Genomic DNA, 13241 nt, shown 5'->3' with positions numbered 1-13241 from the left:
TATTTTTTGCATTAATATAATGAGAGTGAGAATTTTTATTATTTATTTATTTTCCATTACCCTCATGAGAATGAGATTTAGTTAATTCATTTGTGTTTGTATTTATTTATTGGATTAATATAAAGAGAATGTATTTTTTATGCTATTTACCTTTATTTGTTTAGTTATTTATTTATTTAGCAGTATGAGAATTATTAATTTATTTTATTATTTGTTAGATTTTTTTGCTTTACATTACATTACAAATTGTTTTTGCATTGTGATAATGAGATTTATTATTTTGCATCACAATGATATGAGATAATTTATTCTATATTTTTTGCATTAATAATGAGAATTAGAATTTTATTTATTTTGTATGACAGACATGAGAATGAAATGATTTTTCTTTTTACATTATGGTGATGAGAATGAGATTTGTTTGTTTGTTTGTTGCTTTATTGTAATGAGAATGATATTTATTAATTATATTTTACGTTACGGTAATGAGAATGAGATTATTTTGTTGTTTGTTTATTGCATTATTGTAATGGGAATGAGGTTTATTTATTTTTTAATTAATTTTATTTGTTGCAATATTGTAATGAAAATATTTATTCATTATATTTTACATTATGGCAATGAGTTTATTTTGTTTGTTTGGTTTTTTTTTTTTTTTTGCATTATTTTAAAGAGAATGAGATTTATTAACTATATTTTAATTATATTTTGCTTTACGATAATGAGAATGTGATTATTTATGCATTTATTTATTGCTTTTTTTTTTGCAGTTTTTTGCACTGCTGTAATTGTCATGAAAATAATGTCACAAAGCAAAATAATAACAATAATAATAATAATAGTCCTAAAAGAAGGTCGTAAGCATTCTGCTTTATACAGAAGTTTTATACGTGAAATATTACCCAGTCATGTTCTTGACAGGATTCATGAAATAACGTTCATGAAGAGGCTGAACAATAATGATAATTAACTGTCATGTTAACATCACCCAGTCTTATATAGAAGGACATAATAGCCCAGAGCTGTTTTCACTGTATAAGTGTCTGTATTTCAGGCCTCCTTTCTGTTCTGTTGTCCTCATGTGTCTCCTTTCATCTCGTTGCGTTCTCCTCAGTTGCCCGTCCGAGTTTAAAAGCCCGAGGTGTGATGAGAGAGCTAACCCTTGCGATCACTACTGTCAGAACCAGGGTGTTTGTTCCCTCACCGCCTATAACAAACCTCGCTGCAAGTAGGTTCCTGGTTCATTAAATTTGCAAAACATTCCAGAACATTCCCACAATCCCATCCGCCGCGGTCAGCATGTGTCTGGCCTGTTCGTGGAATGCCGCCACACGCACAGACATCGCTAACCGACTCGCACAGCTTCCAAGAGCACGTTTCACACGCATTGCACTCGCTTTTCCCGACACACGCACCCATTTCTCCGCACCATGCTGTAGGTGTGCGTTTCTCAGTGTGTTTCATTTCTATGTTTGCCATGACTGGAGTGATTATATTGTGTATATGCCTGAGGATGATGTCTTTTTGATTGTTCTTCTAGTATCCATTATTTATCATCTTTTGTTTACAGTTTTCATGAATTCCTTTGTGTTCTCTTTCCATTTTGATGCGCTTTTGTTTTCACATATTTGACATTCATTTTTCTGCCAATTTGTTTTTATGTTTAAACAGGGCACTTTTCATGAATATGGTACACTTTGGTGTCCTGTGACTTTTTGGAATGTTTTTTGGTTGTTAAACCTTGTGAAAAGTACATATATTTAAACGTACAAAAAAAAAAAAAAAAAAAAAAAAAGGTTAATTGTGGCCTGTCAGAAGTCTTGACATTCTTGACTGTGCCTTAAAATTAAAATATTACAAAATAGCAGTATTGAAATTCAATTTATTGTACTAAAAATTGTTAATTATTAGTCATATTTAATAATTAAATTTTTAATTAAGTATACGTCATATATTCAGTTGTATACTGTATATTATATTAATAGATTCAATATTTATTTTATTGTATTATTTTTTATACTATTCATTTACTAAATTACTTCCAAGATATTATTTCATTTTATATATAATTATAATAATACATATTCATTTAATATTATATATAAACAGTCTGTTGAACTGAAATTTATACGACAAATAGTTAATTATTAGTCATATTTAATAATTCATTACTTAAAATGTCATGTATTAAAGTAATATTGTATATATTATAATATTAATATATATTTTCTGTTTAATTATATTAATATATTGTATATTTAATATTAATGCTATTCATTAACTATATACACTGCCATTTAAAAGTTTGGGAACGGCATACTTTTGAACTGCAAAAAGTTTTCCCAAACTTTTGAACGGCAGCGTATATACAGACAGTATTTTGGCTATTTAATTTTAATATTTATTTATTGTTTATTCACTACAAAATCACTGTACTTTGTGTATTTACTGGTATTAAAATTTATTCTTAAAGCCACAAATAAAAAATAAAAAAAATAAAAAAATAGAAAACAGCTCATATATCATATTTTCTGAGTTGTATGATGCTTTCGCTGAGCATTTGTAAATTAATAAATAAATAAATAAAATCCCATTTTGTACCCTATCCATGAAATGTTCCTCAGACCTTTCCAAGTATTTAGATTTATCTAGCAGAATTTTATCTAGCAGGATGTCCCCACCACGGTGTAGTTTTTCTCTGTCTCCGTCACCTCCTACAGACAGCAATACAATCATGTGCTGTCCCTTCTTCAGGAAACGCAATCCCTGTCCACAGGAAGTTTGATTAAACATTGTTTTCGAACTGTTTCATTCACGCCACCATCTTTCATATAAGCATAATCTGTCACGTTGGTAGATTTCTGCTGTGGACGCATGCTGTTTAGATCCAGGAAGTCTCTCACACACAAATTTAAACATTCACACACATTGCATGTGTCTCAAGTAAGAATAAAGCAACCCCTCGAGCTGTATTTATACCTCCAACTGTGATTTATCCTGCGCTTATTATTAAAACTTGTTGTCATGCTTGTCAAAACCAAAATCAATATAACAAATGATACCGTAATAATGAATATAATATAATAAAGGAATACCACAGTGAAACATCTATTTACTGTGGTAAAAGTGCTAAATTTAAACTTTTTTTTTTTTTTTTTGGTATAAATATAGATTTGGAGAAGTCAATGCATTGTAAATTTCACCAGTTGTGATTTGTTTTTGCTTCTCTTTTCACAGGTGCTCTGCAAACTGGTCAGGAACGCAGTGTGAAAGACCCTCAACCAAGACCAACCGCTCAGAAAACGTCAGCGGGAGTGAGTGTCACAAACACGCGTACACGTTTTCTCAAAAACTTCATTGCAATCACAGTTGATTCCAATGGAGTTTGGTGTTAGCGCTAAGCATAAGTTATGTTGCTAAGCTAAACGCATAAAAAAAAGTACAAAAAATTGATATGCAGATATGTATTAAGTCAAATGTTCTGTTTTTAATTAGATTTTTCACTGATACTGATTGTTTTCATTATTGAATTATTTTTCAGTATATTTAGACATTACTTCCCTAGACTGCCATCTTGTAGCCCAATGTTAGTCAGTGACTTTAGTCAGTCAGGAGAGAAAACGCACCTGCTCTGCCTTTCTGTCCGTGTTTGTAGTGATGACCTTTCTTCTAGTCGTCAGTCAGACGGTTCCAGACATTCATTTTATTTCTGCAGTTAAAATCTGACATTTGAAGACATATCTCACTGTGGCATTTTAACTCCTGTGCATGTCTAGCCATGTTAGCAAAGAGAGCATTAGCATCATCACAGAACAACTCACTCATAAAGTCTTTTATGGATGTGTTCATGATGAAGGTCAATGAAAGAGGAAATGAAAATTTGATTTTAATTTTTATAAATGTGTGTTTATAAACACACACACATGTACATACATATACATATTATATATATATATATATATATATATATAATAAGTATGTGCATTTGCATTCAGATTACTCCCTTTTTTGTGTAAATGTGAAAATTAGCCCAAGCTTCACTCACCCTCAAGCCATCCTAGATGTATATGACTTTCTTCTTTCTGATGAACACAATCTGAGAAATATTAATAAATATCCTGACGCATCAGAGCTTTATAATGGCAGTGAGTGGGACCAACGAGTATGAGCTGAAGAAAGTGTCTCCATCCACATCCAGACCGCATTCCGTATTCAACTTACGAAGAAAGTGTAAAACTCTCGCAGTTCGAAATGCTTACGCTACAGGGCTCGTCAACTGGCGGCCTGCGGGCCAAATCCGGCACCCCAGTCTCCCTCCTCCTCTTTTCCTGGTGGTGTGGCTAAATTTGGTTAGATACTAGACCGCAGTGGTGCCTGCAGCTGTACGGCTATATACAATGGGTACAGAAAGTATTCAGACCCCCTTAAATTTTTCACTCTTTGTTATATTGCAGCCATTTGCTAAAATCATTTAAGTTCATTTTTTTTCCTCATTAATGTACATACAGCACCCCATATTGACAGAAAAACACAGAATTGTTGACATTTTTTGATTTATTAAAAAAGAAAAACTTAAATATCACATGGTCCTAAGTATTCAGACCCTTTGCTCAGTATTTAGTAGAAGCACCCTTTTGATCTAATACAGCCATGAGTCTTTTTGGGAAAGATGCAACAAGTTTTTCACACCTGGATTTGGGGATCCTCTGCCATTCCTCCTTGCAGATCCTCTCCAGTTCTGTCAGGTTGGATGGTAAACGTTGGTGGACAGCCATTTTTAGGTCTCTCCAGAGATGCTCAATTGGGTTTAAGTCAGGGCTCTGGCTGGGCCATTCAAGAACAGTCACGGAGTTGTTGTGAAGCCACTCCTTTGTTATTTTAGCTGTGTGCTTAGGGTCATTGTCTTGTTGGAAGGTAAACCTTCGGCCCAGTCTGAGGTCCTGAGCACTCTGGAGGAGGTTTTCGTCCAGGATATCCCTGTACTTGGCCGTATTCATCTTTCCCTCGATTGCAACCAGTCGTCATGTCCCTGCAGCTGAAAAACACCCCCACAGCATGATGCTGCCACCACCATGCTTCACTGTTGGGACTGTATTGGACAGGTGATGAGCAGTGCCTGGTTTTCTCCACACATACCGCTTAGAATTAAGGCCAAAAAGTTCTATCTTGGTCTCATCAGATCAGAGAATCTTATTTCTCACCATCTTGGCAAACTCCATGCGGGCTCTCATGTGTCTTGCACTGAGGAGAGGCTTCCGTCGGGCCAGTCTGCCATAAAGCCCCGACTGGTGGAGGGCTGCAGTGATGGTTGACTTTTTATAACTTTCTCTCATCTCCCGACTGCATCTCTGGAGCTCAGCCACAGTGATCTTTGGGTTCTTCTTTACCTCTCTCACCAAGGCTCTTCTCCCCCGATAGCTCAGTTTGGCCGGACAGCCAGCTCTAGGAAGGGTTCTGGTCATCCCAAACATCTTCCATTTAAGGATTATGGAGGCCACTGTGCTCTTAGGAACCTTAAGTGCAGCAGAATTTTTTTTTGTAACCTTGGCCAGATCTGTGCCTTGCCACAATTCTGTCTCTGAGCTCTTCAGGCAGTTCCTTTGACCTCATGATTCTCATTTGCTCTGACATGCACTGTGAGCTGTAAGGTCTTATATAGACAGGTGTGTGGCTTTCCTAATCAAATCCAATCAGTATAATCAAACACAGCTGGACTCAAATGAAAGTGTAGAACCATCTCAAGGGTGATCAGAAGAAATGGACAGCACCTGAGTTAAATATATGAGTGTCACAGCAAAGGGTCTGAATACTTAGGACCATGTGATATTTCAGTTTTTCTTTTTTAATAAATCTGCAAAAATGTCAACAATTCTGTGTTTTTCTGTCAATATGGGGTGCTGTGTGTACATTAATGAGGAAAAAAATGAACTTCAATGATTTTAGCAAATGGCTGCAATATAACAAAGAGTGAAAAATTTAAGGGGGTCTGAATACTTTCCGTACCCACTGTACGCACTGTTCGTACCATGCACGCTCCTCCGACTGACCTGAGAAACGTTTTATATGTGAATATTTCAACAATAATTATGTGTGTTCCATATTTCTGTCGACTGAACCAGCGATACCTATCATTCGTGAATTAATCATTCTTTTGTCTCGATTCTTTCTTTTCCGTGAACTGGCCAAATGCGCTTCGGACTGCTCTGTCACTGAATCATCTGTAGTTTTTTCTCAGTCAGTAACAATAAATACAGAACAAATAGCACTGTTTGCAGGCGTTTCACTAGTTTACTTTGAACTATGCAGCACGGCCCAGTGGATAACAGAATGAAATCTTAAAAGAGCCGCGTTTATTCCCTGTCCCCGTCACCATTATTAAACAGCATTGCGACATCTAGTGAGGAGAGTTTCAATTCGACATACACCTCTCGGTTACAAACTGCAAATCACTCGATGATTAAACTAGTTTTAAATCAGATGAAACGGCCTCAACATTCCCAAAAAAAGACTGATGAGGAAAACAGGAGAAACATGCCATGAATGAAGATAGAAGCCTTTTAAATCCCAAAATCACCACCCTTACAAACATTTACCATGAATGAACTGTAGTAAATTATCATGGTTTGTGGAAATGTGGAATATTTAAATTGAAAACTGTGTTATAGCCATTTTATATTCCAATATATTTATTAGATGGGTAGGGGAATAATTCATGTCTTTGTTAAGTTGTAGTTTGTACCTGTGTTTAGGCGTTTTTTATAGGCCTATAACATATAATATAATATCATTTGACAGTGGTGAGTAGCCATGTATGGTTTTACCTGTGGTTACCAAGCCTAATAAATAATAAAATAATTCTTACCAATAAGAATTGGTAAGGCCCACCTCAACTTTTTGATTTGATAGTCCGGCCCTCGAATGAAACTACTTGAAGAGCCCTGAGCTACATCCTACGCCTTCCCTATTCAACTTACAGAAAAAGCTTAACTGACGCGACGCCAGTTCCGTTTCTTTCGTAAGTTCAGTACGGACGGTGGTCTGGCGGAAGCTAGATATTTTACTTCATAACTTGTTAAATATGGATATTTTTCATACACAAACATGTTTGTGATGGATGGATGTGGATGGAGGCACTTTCTTCAGCTCATACTCGTTGGTCTCGTTCACTGCCATTATAAAGCTTGGATGCGTCAGGATATTTATTAATATTTCTCCAATTGTATTTATCAGAAAGAAGAAAGTCATATCCACCTAGGATGGCTTGAGGACAAGTAAAGCTTAGGCTAATTTTCATTTGAAAGTGAGCTAATCCTTTAAGCACTGTAATGTAAATGTCATTATTTTTATTGCTCTGTTTGTTATTTTTTCCAGGAAGTATTGCCATAATAGTGCCTCTAGTTCTTCTTGTATGCATCATCACCGCTGTTACGGTGGGACTCCTTATTTGCAAAAGATGTCGAAGGTAAATTTATAAACAAATCTGTTATTAGTTGTATTAGATGTCTAATCAGAACATTACACATGATTTATTGATATTGCTGTAACAAATCTCATAAACCTGCTGTGATTAAGTGTTTAGCTGGTGTGCTAAATGATAGTTACAAACATAATAATCTAATATACATTTCCCCTTCACAGAGGTAAACAGGTTCAGCGGCAGCCCATGGCGAATGGAGGCTTGAATGTGGAGATTGGAAATCCATCCTATAACATGTATGAAGTTGAACATGACAATCACGTAGACGTCGGAAGCTTTCTTCACCCCAGCTTCACCCTTGACCCTCATAAGGTACTAAATGAGTAGGAATTGTAAGTGCTTGGCATCACTTGCTGGAGTTAACTGATCGTAATTTGTTTAGTTATTTCAGTATTGTTGGAAATAGTCTGTTTTTTGGGGGGGTTGGCCATTCCAATTGCTTCTTACATTCATTTGCATTGTTCAAACCGTTAGTTTCGGAAGAATAGTTTGATAAACAGTTTTTCTATAAATTTGTTCTGCTCATATTTCATGAATGAGGCTTAATAAAAAACAAAACACCTGCTGTTTTTGTAATTCTCTTAAACAAAATTTGGATCAGTGTTATTTTAGTTTTTGTCATTTTTATTAGGACTTTTGTTTGTTTGTTTGTTTAAATGTCTGTAAAGTTTTAGTTATGTTAGTACTTCAACTTAAACTAAACAAAAATTAAATGTTGCCTTAGCGACTAGCTGAAATAAAATAAATGTAAAGGGTTAGTTCACCCAGAAATGAAAATAATGTCATTAAGTACTCACCCTCATGTCGTTCTACACCCGTAAGACCTTCGTTCATCTTCGGAACACAAATTAAGATATTTTTGATGAGATACGTAAACCGTTTTGAAATCGGCCATCACAAGATATTGTTGAAAAGTCATTATTTTGTTTTTTTGGCACACAAAAGTATTCTCGTCACTTTATAATATTAAGATAGAACCACTGAACTCACATGAACTGTTTTAAATATGTTTTTAGTAGCTTTCTGGATCTTGAGATGTTTGGTGGCTTTGCTCTCAATAGAGGCCTCACTGAGGCATCAGATTTTATCAAAAAATCTTAATTTGTGTTCCGAAGATTAACGAAGGTCTTACGGGTGTGGAACGACATGAGGGTGAGTAATTAATGACAGAATTTTCATTTTTGGGTGAACTAACCCTTTAAGTTTTTTTATGGTTTTAGTTTTAGCAAACAATAATATCCCTGGTTTGGGGTGTTATTGGGAAAACATCTCTAAAACTTAACTATATACAAGGTGATTTATTTTGCAATTACGTATGAATTCACATTGTACGAAAATGTATGATTTTTAGAAGAAAGCAAAAAATGAAGGTCATCCCCTAACCCCACCCCTAAACCTAACAACCACTGGGGCGTAAGCAGATCATACGAAAATGTGCGGATGAGACTGTATAAATTCATACTAATTAGCAGCCAATTCAACAAAAACATAAAATGGTTACAAATTGCCATGAGATTGCATTGAAATTTATCAGAAAATGTGCTGAAACATTCAAGGTGGTGTGAAAAGGTCTATGGGTTTTGTCACTGTGCCCAATCTAAACTCTAAACTGCCTTTGCTTTGCTTGGTTCAGTAAAACAGAATATTTTCTTTGTTCTCTTTAATTTAGCTAATATCTCACAAGGACATTTAATCTTGAATTCTTGGTCTCAAATGAATTGAGTGTGCAAAAGCAGAAAAGTATTCCAACCAGAGTAGAAATTTTAGCTTTAAACTCTTGCTTTATATGTAATTTGGGATGCAACCAGAATTCCCCTAATTATTTAGTCTAATGTATTATTTTAATCTTTAAGTTTGTTTATATGTACAGTTTTTTGGTGCATTCTATCTAAATTGGGTTTTGTTTTTCAGGGCTGGTGTGTGAAGTCCAGTGACCCGCGCAATTTGCCCCCCGCCCGCCCTTTGACTGCACACACTTTACCTATCCAGAACGTTCCAAAGGAGCTCATTCCAGGACAGGTGGATTCCCATTATCCAAAACTGCATTAAATGAAGCATTTTAGGGTGTGTTCACACTCGGCAGGTTTGGCTGGATTAAAACAATCTGGTGTGATTGCTGCTTGAGTAAGTGTGAATGCTGCCATCCGAACCCTGGTGAACACCAAACAAGCGGACCAAGAGGTGGGTCTAGGTGGGTCTCGGTCCACTTCCAGGGACCAAATGCAACACGGACCAAAGACATGTAAAGGAACCAAAAACAGGACGTGATGTCACAAGATGTCACAAGACTGCTCAAGCATACCTGTTTTTTCTCGTCTATGTTGCCCTTTACAGTTCGGTACAGGCGTCGGAAACGCTGTCTCCTTGCAGCAAATCTTAATTTGTGTGCAATGGACAACTTCCTGATGCTGTTTTGACTCATTTACACATTTTATAAGCTCTTCATGAGTTATCAGCTGATAAAAATACCATGATTTGTACACAAATACAATAAGTGTGTTTAGCCGAGCACACAGCATTGTTTTAGTAAGTTCCGTCACACTTTTTTTTTTCTTATTTATCTTTATCTTAAAACATGACAGCGTGAATGCTAAGCGAACCAGAACTAAATGTGTCGTTTTCTTTTCTGGTCCGGACCAAAAGAGCCAAGAACTACTAGTGTGAACACACCCTTAGTTTATTAATTCAATATGAACCAAACTAAAACGTCATTGTATGTTTACAGGCCATGAACTATTCAAACCCCATCTACTCAAAGATGTACCACGACGGACAGCACTGTCGAAAGCCAGTCATCAACCTCGACATTAGACGCGATTTACTCCCAAAGAGACTGGAAACGACAATTCGAGAAACGGCGGCGTGACCTAGCTTTTCCATAACCTGCTTTTTTTTTTTTTTTTTATTAAGATCTGTATAAAATGTATAAAACAATGAACTTTTTATGTCCAGTCAGGTTAAATCATCTCACTTTGCGTCCCACATATATGTGCCAATTTTCTTTTTACATTTTTTTTTTTTTTTTCTGTTGCAACCAAAATGTCTTTTTATAAATGACAAATGCAGTGTTTTCCTTTGCTTTGTGACATTGTAAATGCACTACACAAATACAAAAAAAGCTGCTCAATCTCAAAAGGCTTTATATACATTTAAAGAGAATTTTATATACTGTAGGTTTATTTACATACACACTATGTATGTTTTCCTGTTGGTGGTCTGATCGCCAATGCCTAGATATATTCCCAAGTTGCCTCTTACATTTAGCAGTATTAGAAAAAAGAGACACCTGTTTAATAAATGCATCATATGCTCATCACAGATTTTATTTTTGATATTTCTCATTGATGTTTATCTTTAAGTTGACCAGATGCTTCAAATATGCAGTCAAAACCGAAAGTGAAACCAACCCAGGATGGGTTTTTTTTTTGTTTTGTTTTTTTGCAACTGTACAACTTGAACATGTTAAAATATATTTAATTTGCATATTGCAAAACATATCTTTGAGCACTTACAAGGACTAAAAAAAAGGATTTTATGTCACTCACCTTCACTCACTGGTTGTGAAACGACATGCGTGGGACTCTTGTAATGCCATGTTTGATGAAAAACACATTCTCTGTGCAAATGTACACAACTATAGGAGGAGAAAAAAGTTTTATAATTTTATAGTTGATTTGTACGTCCAGTTTGCTTGTATTTTCTGGAAATGTATTAAATGTAGACCTTTTATACAAAATGATGTACGCAGTATACTGGTCCGTCTTCACTTTGAGCTACAACTGAAGTGTTTCTAAGAGCTTGATATATTGCACTGCGCAATCATACAGGTTGCTATTGTATAAAGGGAAATGAAGGAAATTAGTCTTTGACACATATTGATATACCTAATGTGTTTTTGGACCAAGAACTTAAATAAAATGTTTTTTCTTGCCATTTTAAATGCATTTTAGTTGTAATTTAAATATACACACTTGCATAACTTGCAAATCTACAAACAATGGCTGCTTTATGTTAGGTGTAGAATTGTTGATGTTATCTTCCTTGTTTAACTGGTTTGCTCCTGTCTCATTTCCATTGCAAGAGAAGCGGATGGATTTTCCTTGGAAGGGTAACAGGATAAAAGAGGTGTGGAAAGTCTCACATCAGAGTTATCTATCCAATGGTGAAGATGTTGCCACAGCAATTTGTGAACAATCTTGAAAAACCGCAAGGAAAAAATCCTGGATTTGGCACTTTCCCATTCACCGTGATATTAATCGGATTGGAATTCTTAATGGATCGGGAGTTTTCGTGTCCGTGCACCCCTGGCCTTAACATGACACTGATCATCTTCATCTTTCTTGGACCTGCTCTTCTGGCTCTGACTGTGCTGATGTTCATTCGAAGACCTTGCAGACGTAAATCGCAGAATTCTGCAGAACTTTTTTTATTTTGTCTGATTCCACCTTCATTGTGGATGTTTCTGTTGTTGTTTGAGGGTGAATATGTCGCTTGTGGCTTGTCACACTGGGAAGGAGATTACATCTTGGATGAAGTGCTCCAGGTTAAATGGTGCAAACCCACCGGAGTGATGGGCGCCGGAGTGAACGCAACAGACCTAAGAGAACTGACCGAAAAAATTACTTTCTTCTCGAGGGTGAGTGTACTGTACAGTTTTTAAACGTTTTATTAAACGAAGCCTTCAGTATAGGTAGGCCTATATTAATGTGTCAACACAGCATTACAACACGATGATGATGTGTAAATCATGACAAATCATTGGGACCCACTTTATATTAAGTGGCCTTAACTACTATGTACTTACATTTAAATTAATCATTTGTTACAATGCACTTATTGTGTTCATACATGTTTTTACATTGTACTTATATTTTAAAAACACCTGCATGTAATTACATCTGTAATTAATTTCTGTAATTACATTTATAATTACACTGTTGACCCATCCCTTACACCTTAGCCTACCCCCACCCTTAAACCTACCCATACCACCAAAGCTTCCCCTAACCTTACCCGTATCCCACCTCAATAGCAGCAAAAGTGTTTTGCAATTCAATATGAACCCAATAAGTACATTGTACTTATTGTGTGATGTAAGTACATAGTAGTTAAGGCCACTTAATATAAAGTGGGACCAATCATTGACTAATGTTATTTATTTATATTTACCGCTTTTCCATATCAACTAAACCCCACTTAAACTCACTGAAAGACATGACATTTCTTTAGTTTTTATTAGAATCATAGCCTAAATAAAAGTTTTCGCAGGTTCAGAAGGAAATACCAGCACATACTGTTAATGTAACCTTTGTAATTTTAATGTAAGAAGAAAAAAAAAAAAGAAGACCAATCACAATTTGGTATGCAAACGATTTAAGGAGACCAATCACAGTTCAGTATGCAAATGATCATGATGACCAGCATTCTATATAATACAAGACTTTAAACATTTAAACTTTAATTTTATTTCCTAAAAAATGCCAATATTATAATAGCTTAAAAGATTAAATTAGCTATAAAACAGTTTGAATGTAAGTTTTAAATGATTTAAAACTAATAGGCCCTATTTGTAACAAAAAAAAAAAAAAATTGATGAATATCAGTACTGTTATTCCATCTTATCACTGTATAATCGTTTTTTTCTTTTTCTTTTTTTTTTTTTAGCTTTCAGCTTTAGCTTTACTGTCAGTTCTCTGCATTTCCGTCTTGATTGTCGTCATTTGTAGCGACTGTAAGAGCAGAACTTTGGAGCAACAGGATGAAC

General features: G+C 35.3%; 1 protein-coding gene across 1 annotated transcript in view; it reads left to right on the top strand.

Moving 5' to 3' along the window:
• lrp1ba (low density lipoprotein receptor-related protein 1Ba) overlaps nucleotides 1–11417 on the top strand; it is a 306610-nt gene extending 295193 nt beyond the window's left edge. Inside the window, 6 exon segments of the mRNA XM_048163800.1 lie at nucleotides 1115–1228; nucleotides 3238–3314; nucleotides 7372–7462; nucleotides 7639–7789; nucleotides 9389–9496; nucleotides 10203–11417. Coding sequence (XP_048019757.1) covers nucleotides 1115–1228; nucleotides 3238–3314; nucleotides 7372–7462; nucleotides 7639–7789; nucleotides 9389–9496; nucleotides 10203–10343 — 682 coding nt within the window. The 3' untranslated portion in view covers nucleotides 10344–11417.
• Nucleotides 11418–13241: the final 1824 nt, after the last annotated feature.

The sequence above is a fragment of the Megalobrama amblycephala genome, linkage group LG2 (assembly GCF_018812025.1).
Source record: "Megalobrama amblycephala isolate DHTTF-2021 linkage group LG2, ASM1881202v1, whole genome shotgun sequence".
Taxonomy (NCBI): Eukaryota; Metazoa; Chordata; class Actinopteri; order Cypriniformes; family Xenocyprididae; genus Megalobrama; species Megalobrama amblycephala.
Note: the sequence above shows the minus strand (reverse complement) of the source record. Positions and strands in the feature narration are given on the sequence as shown.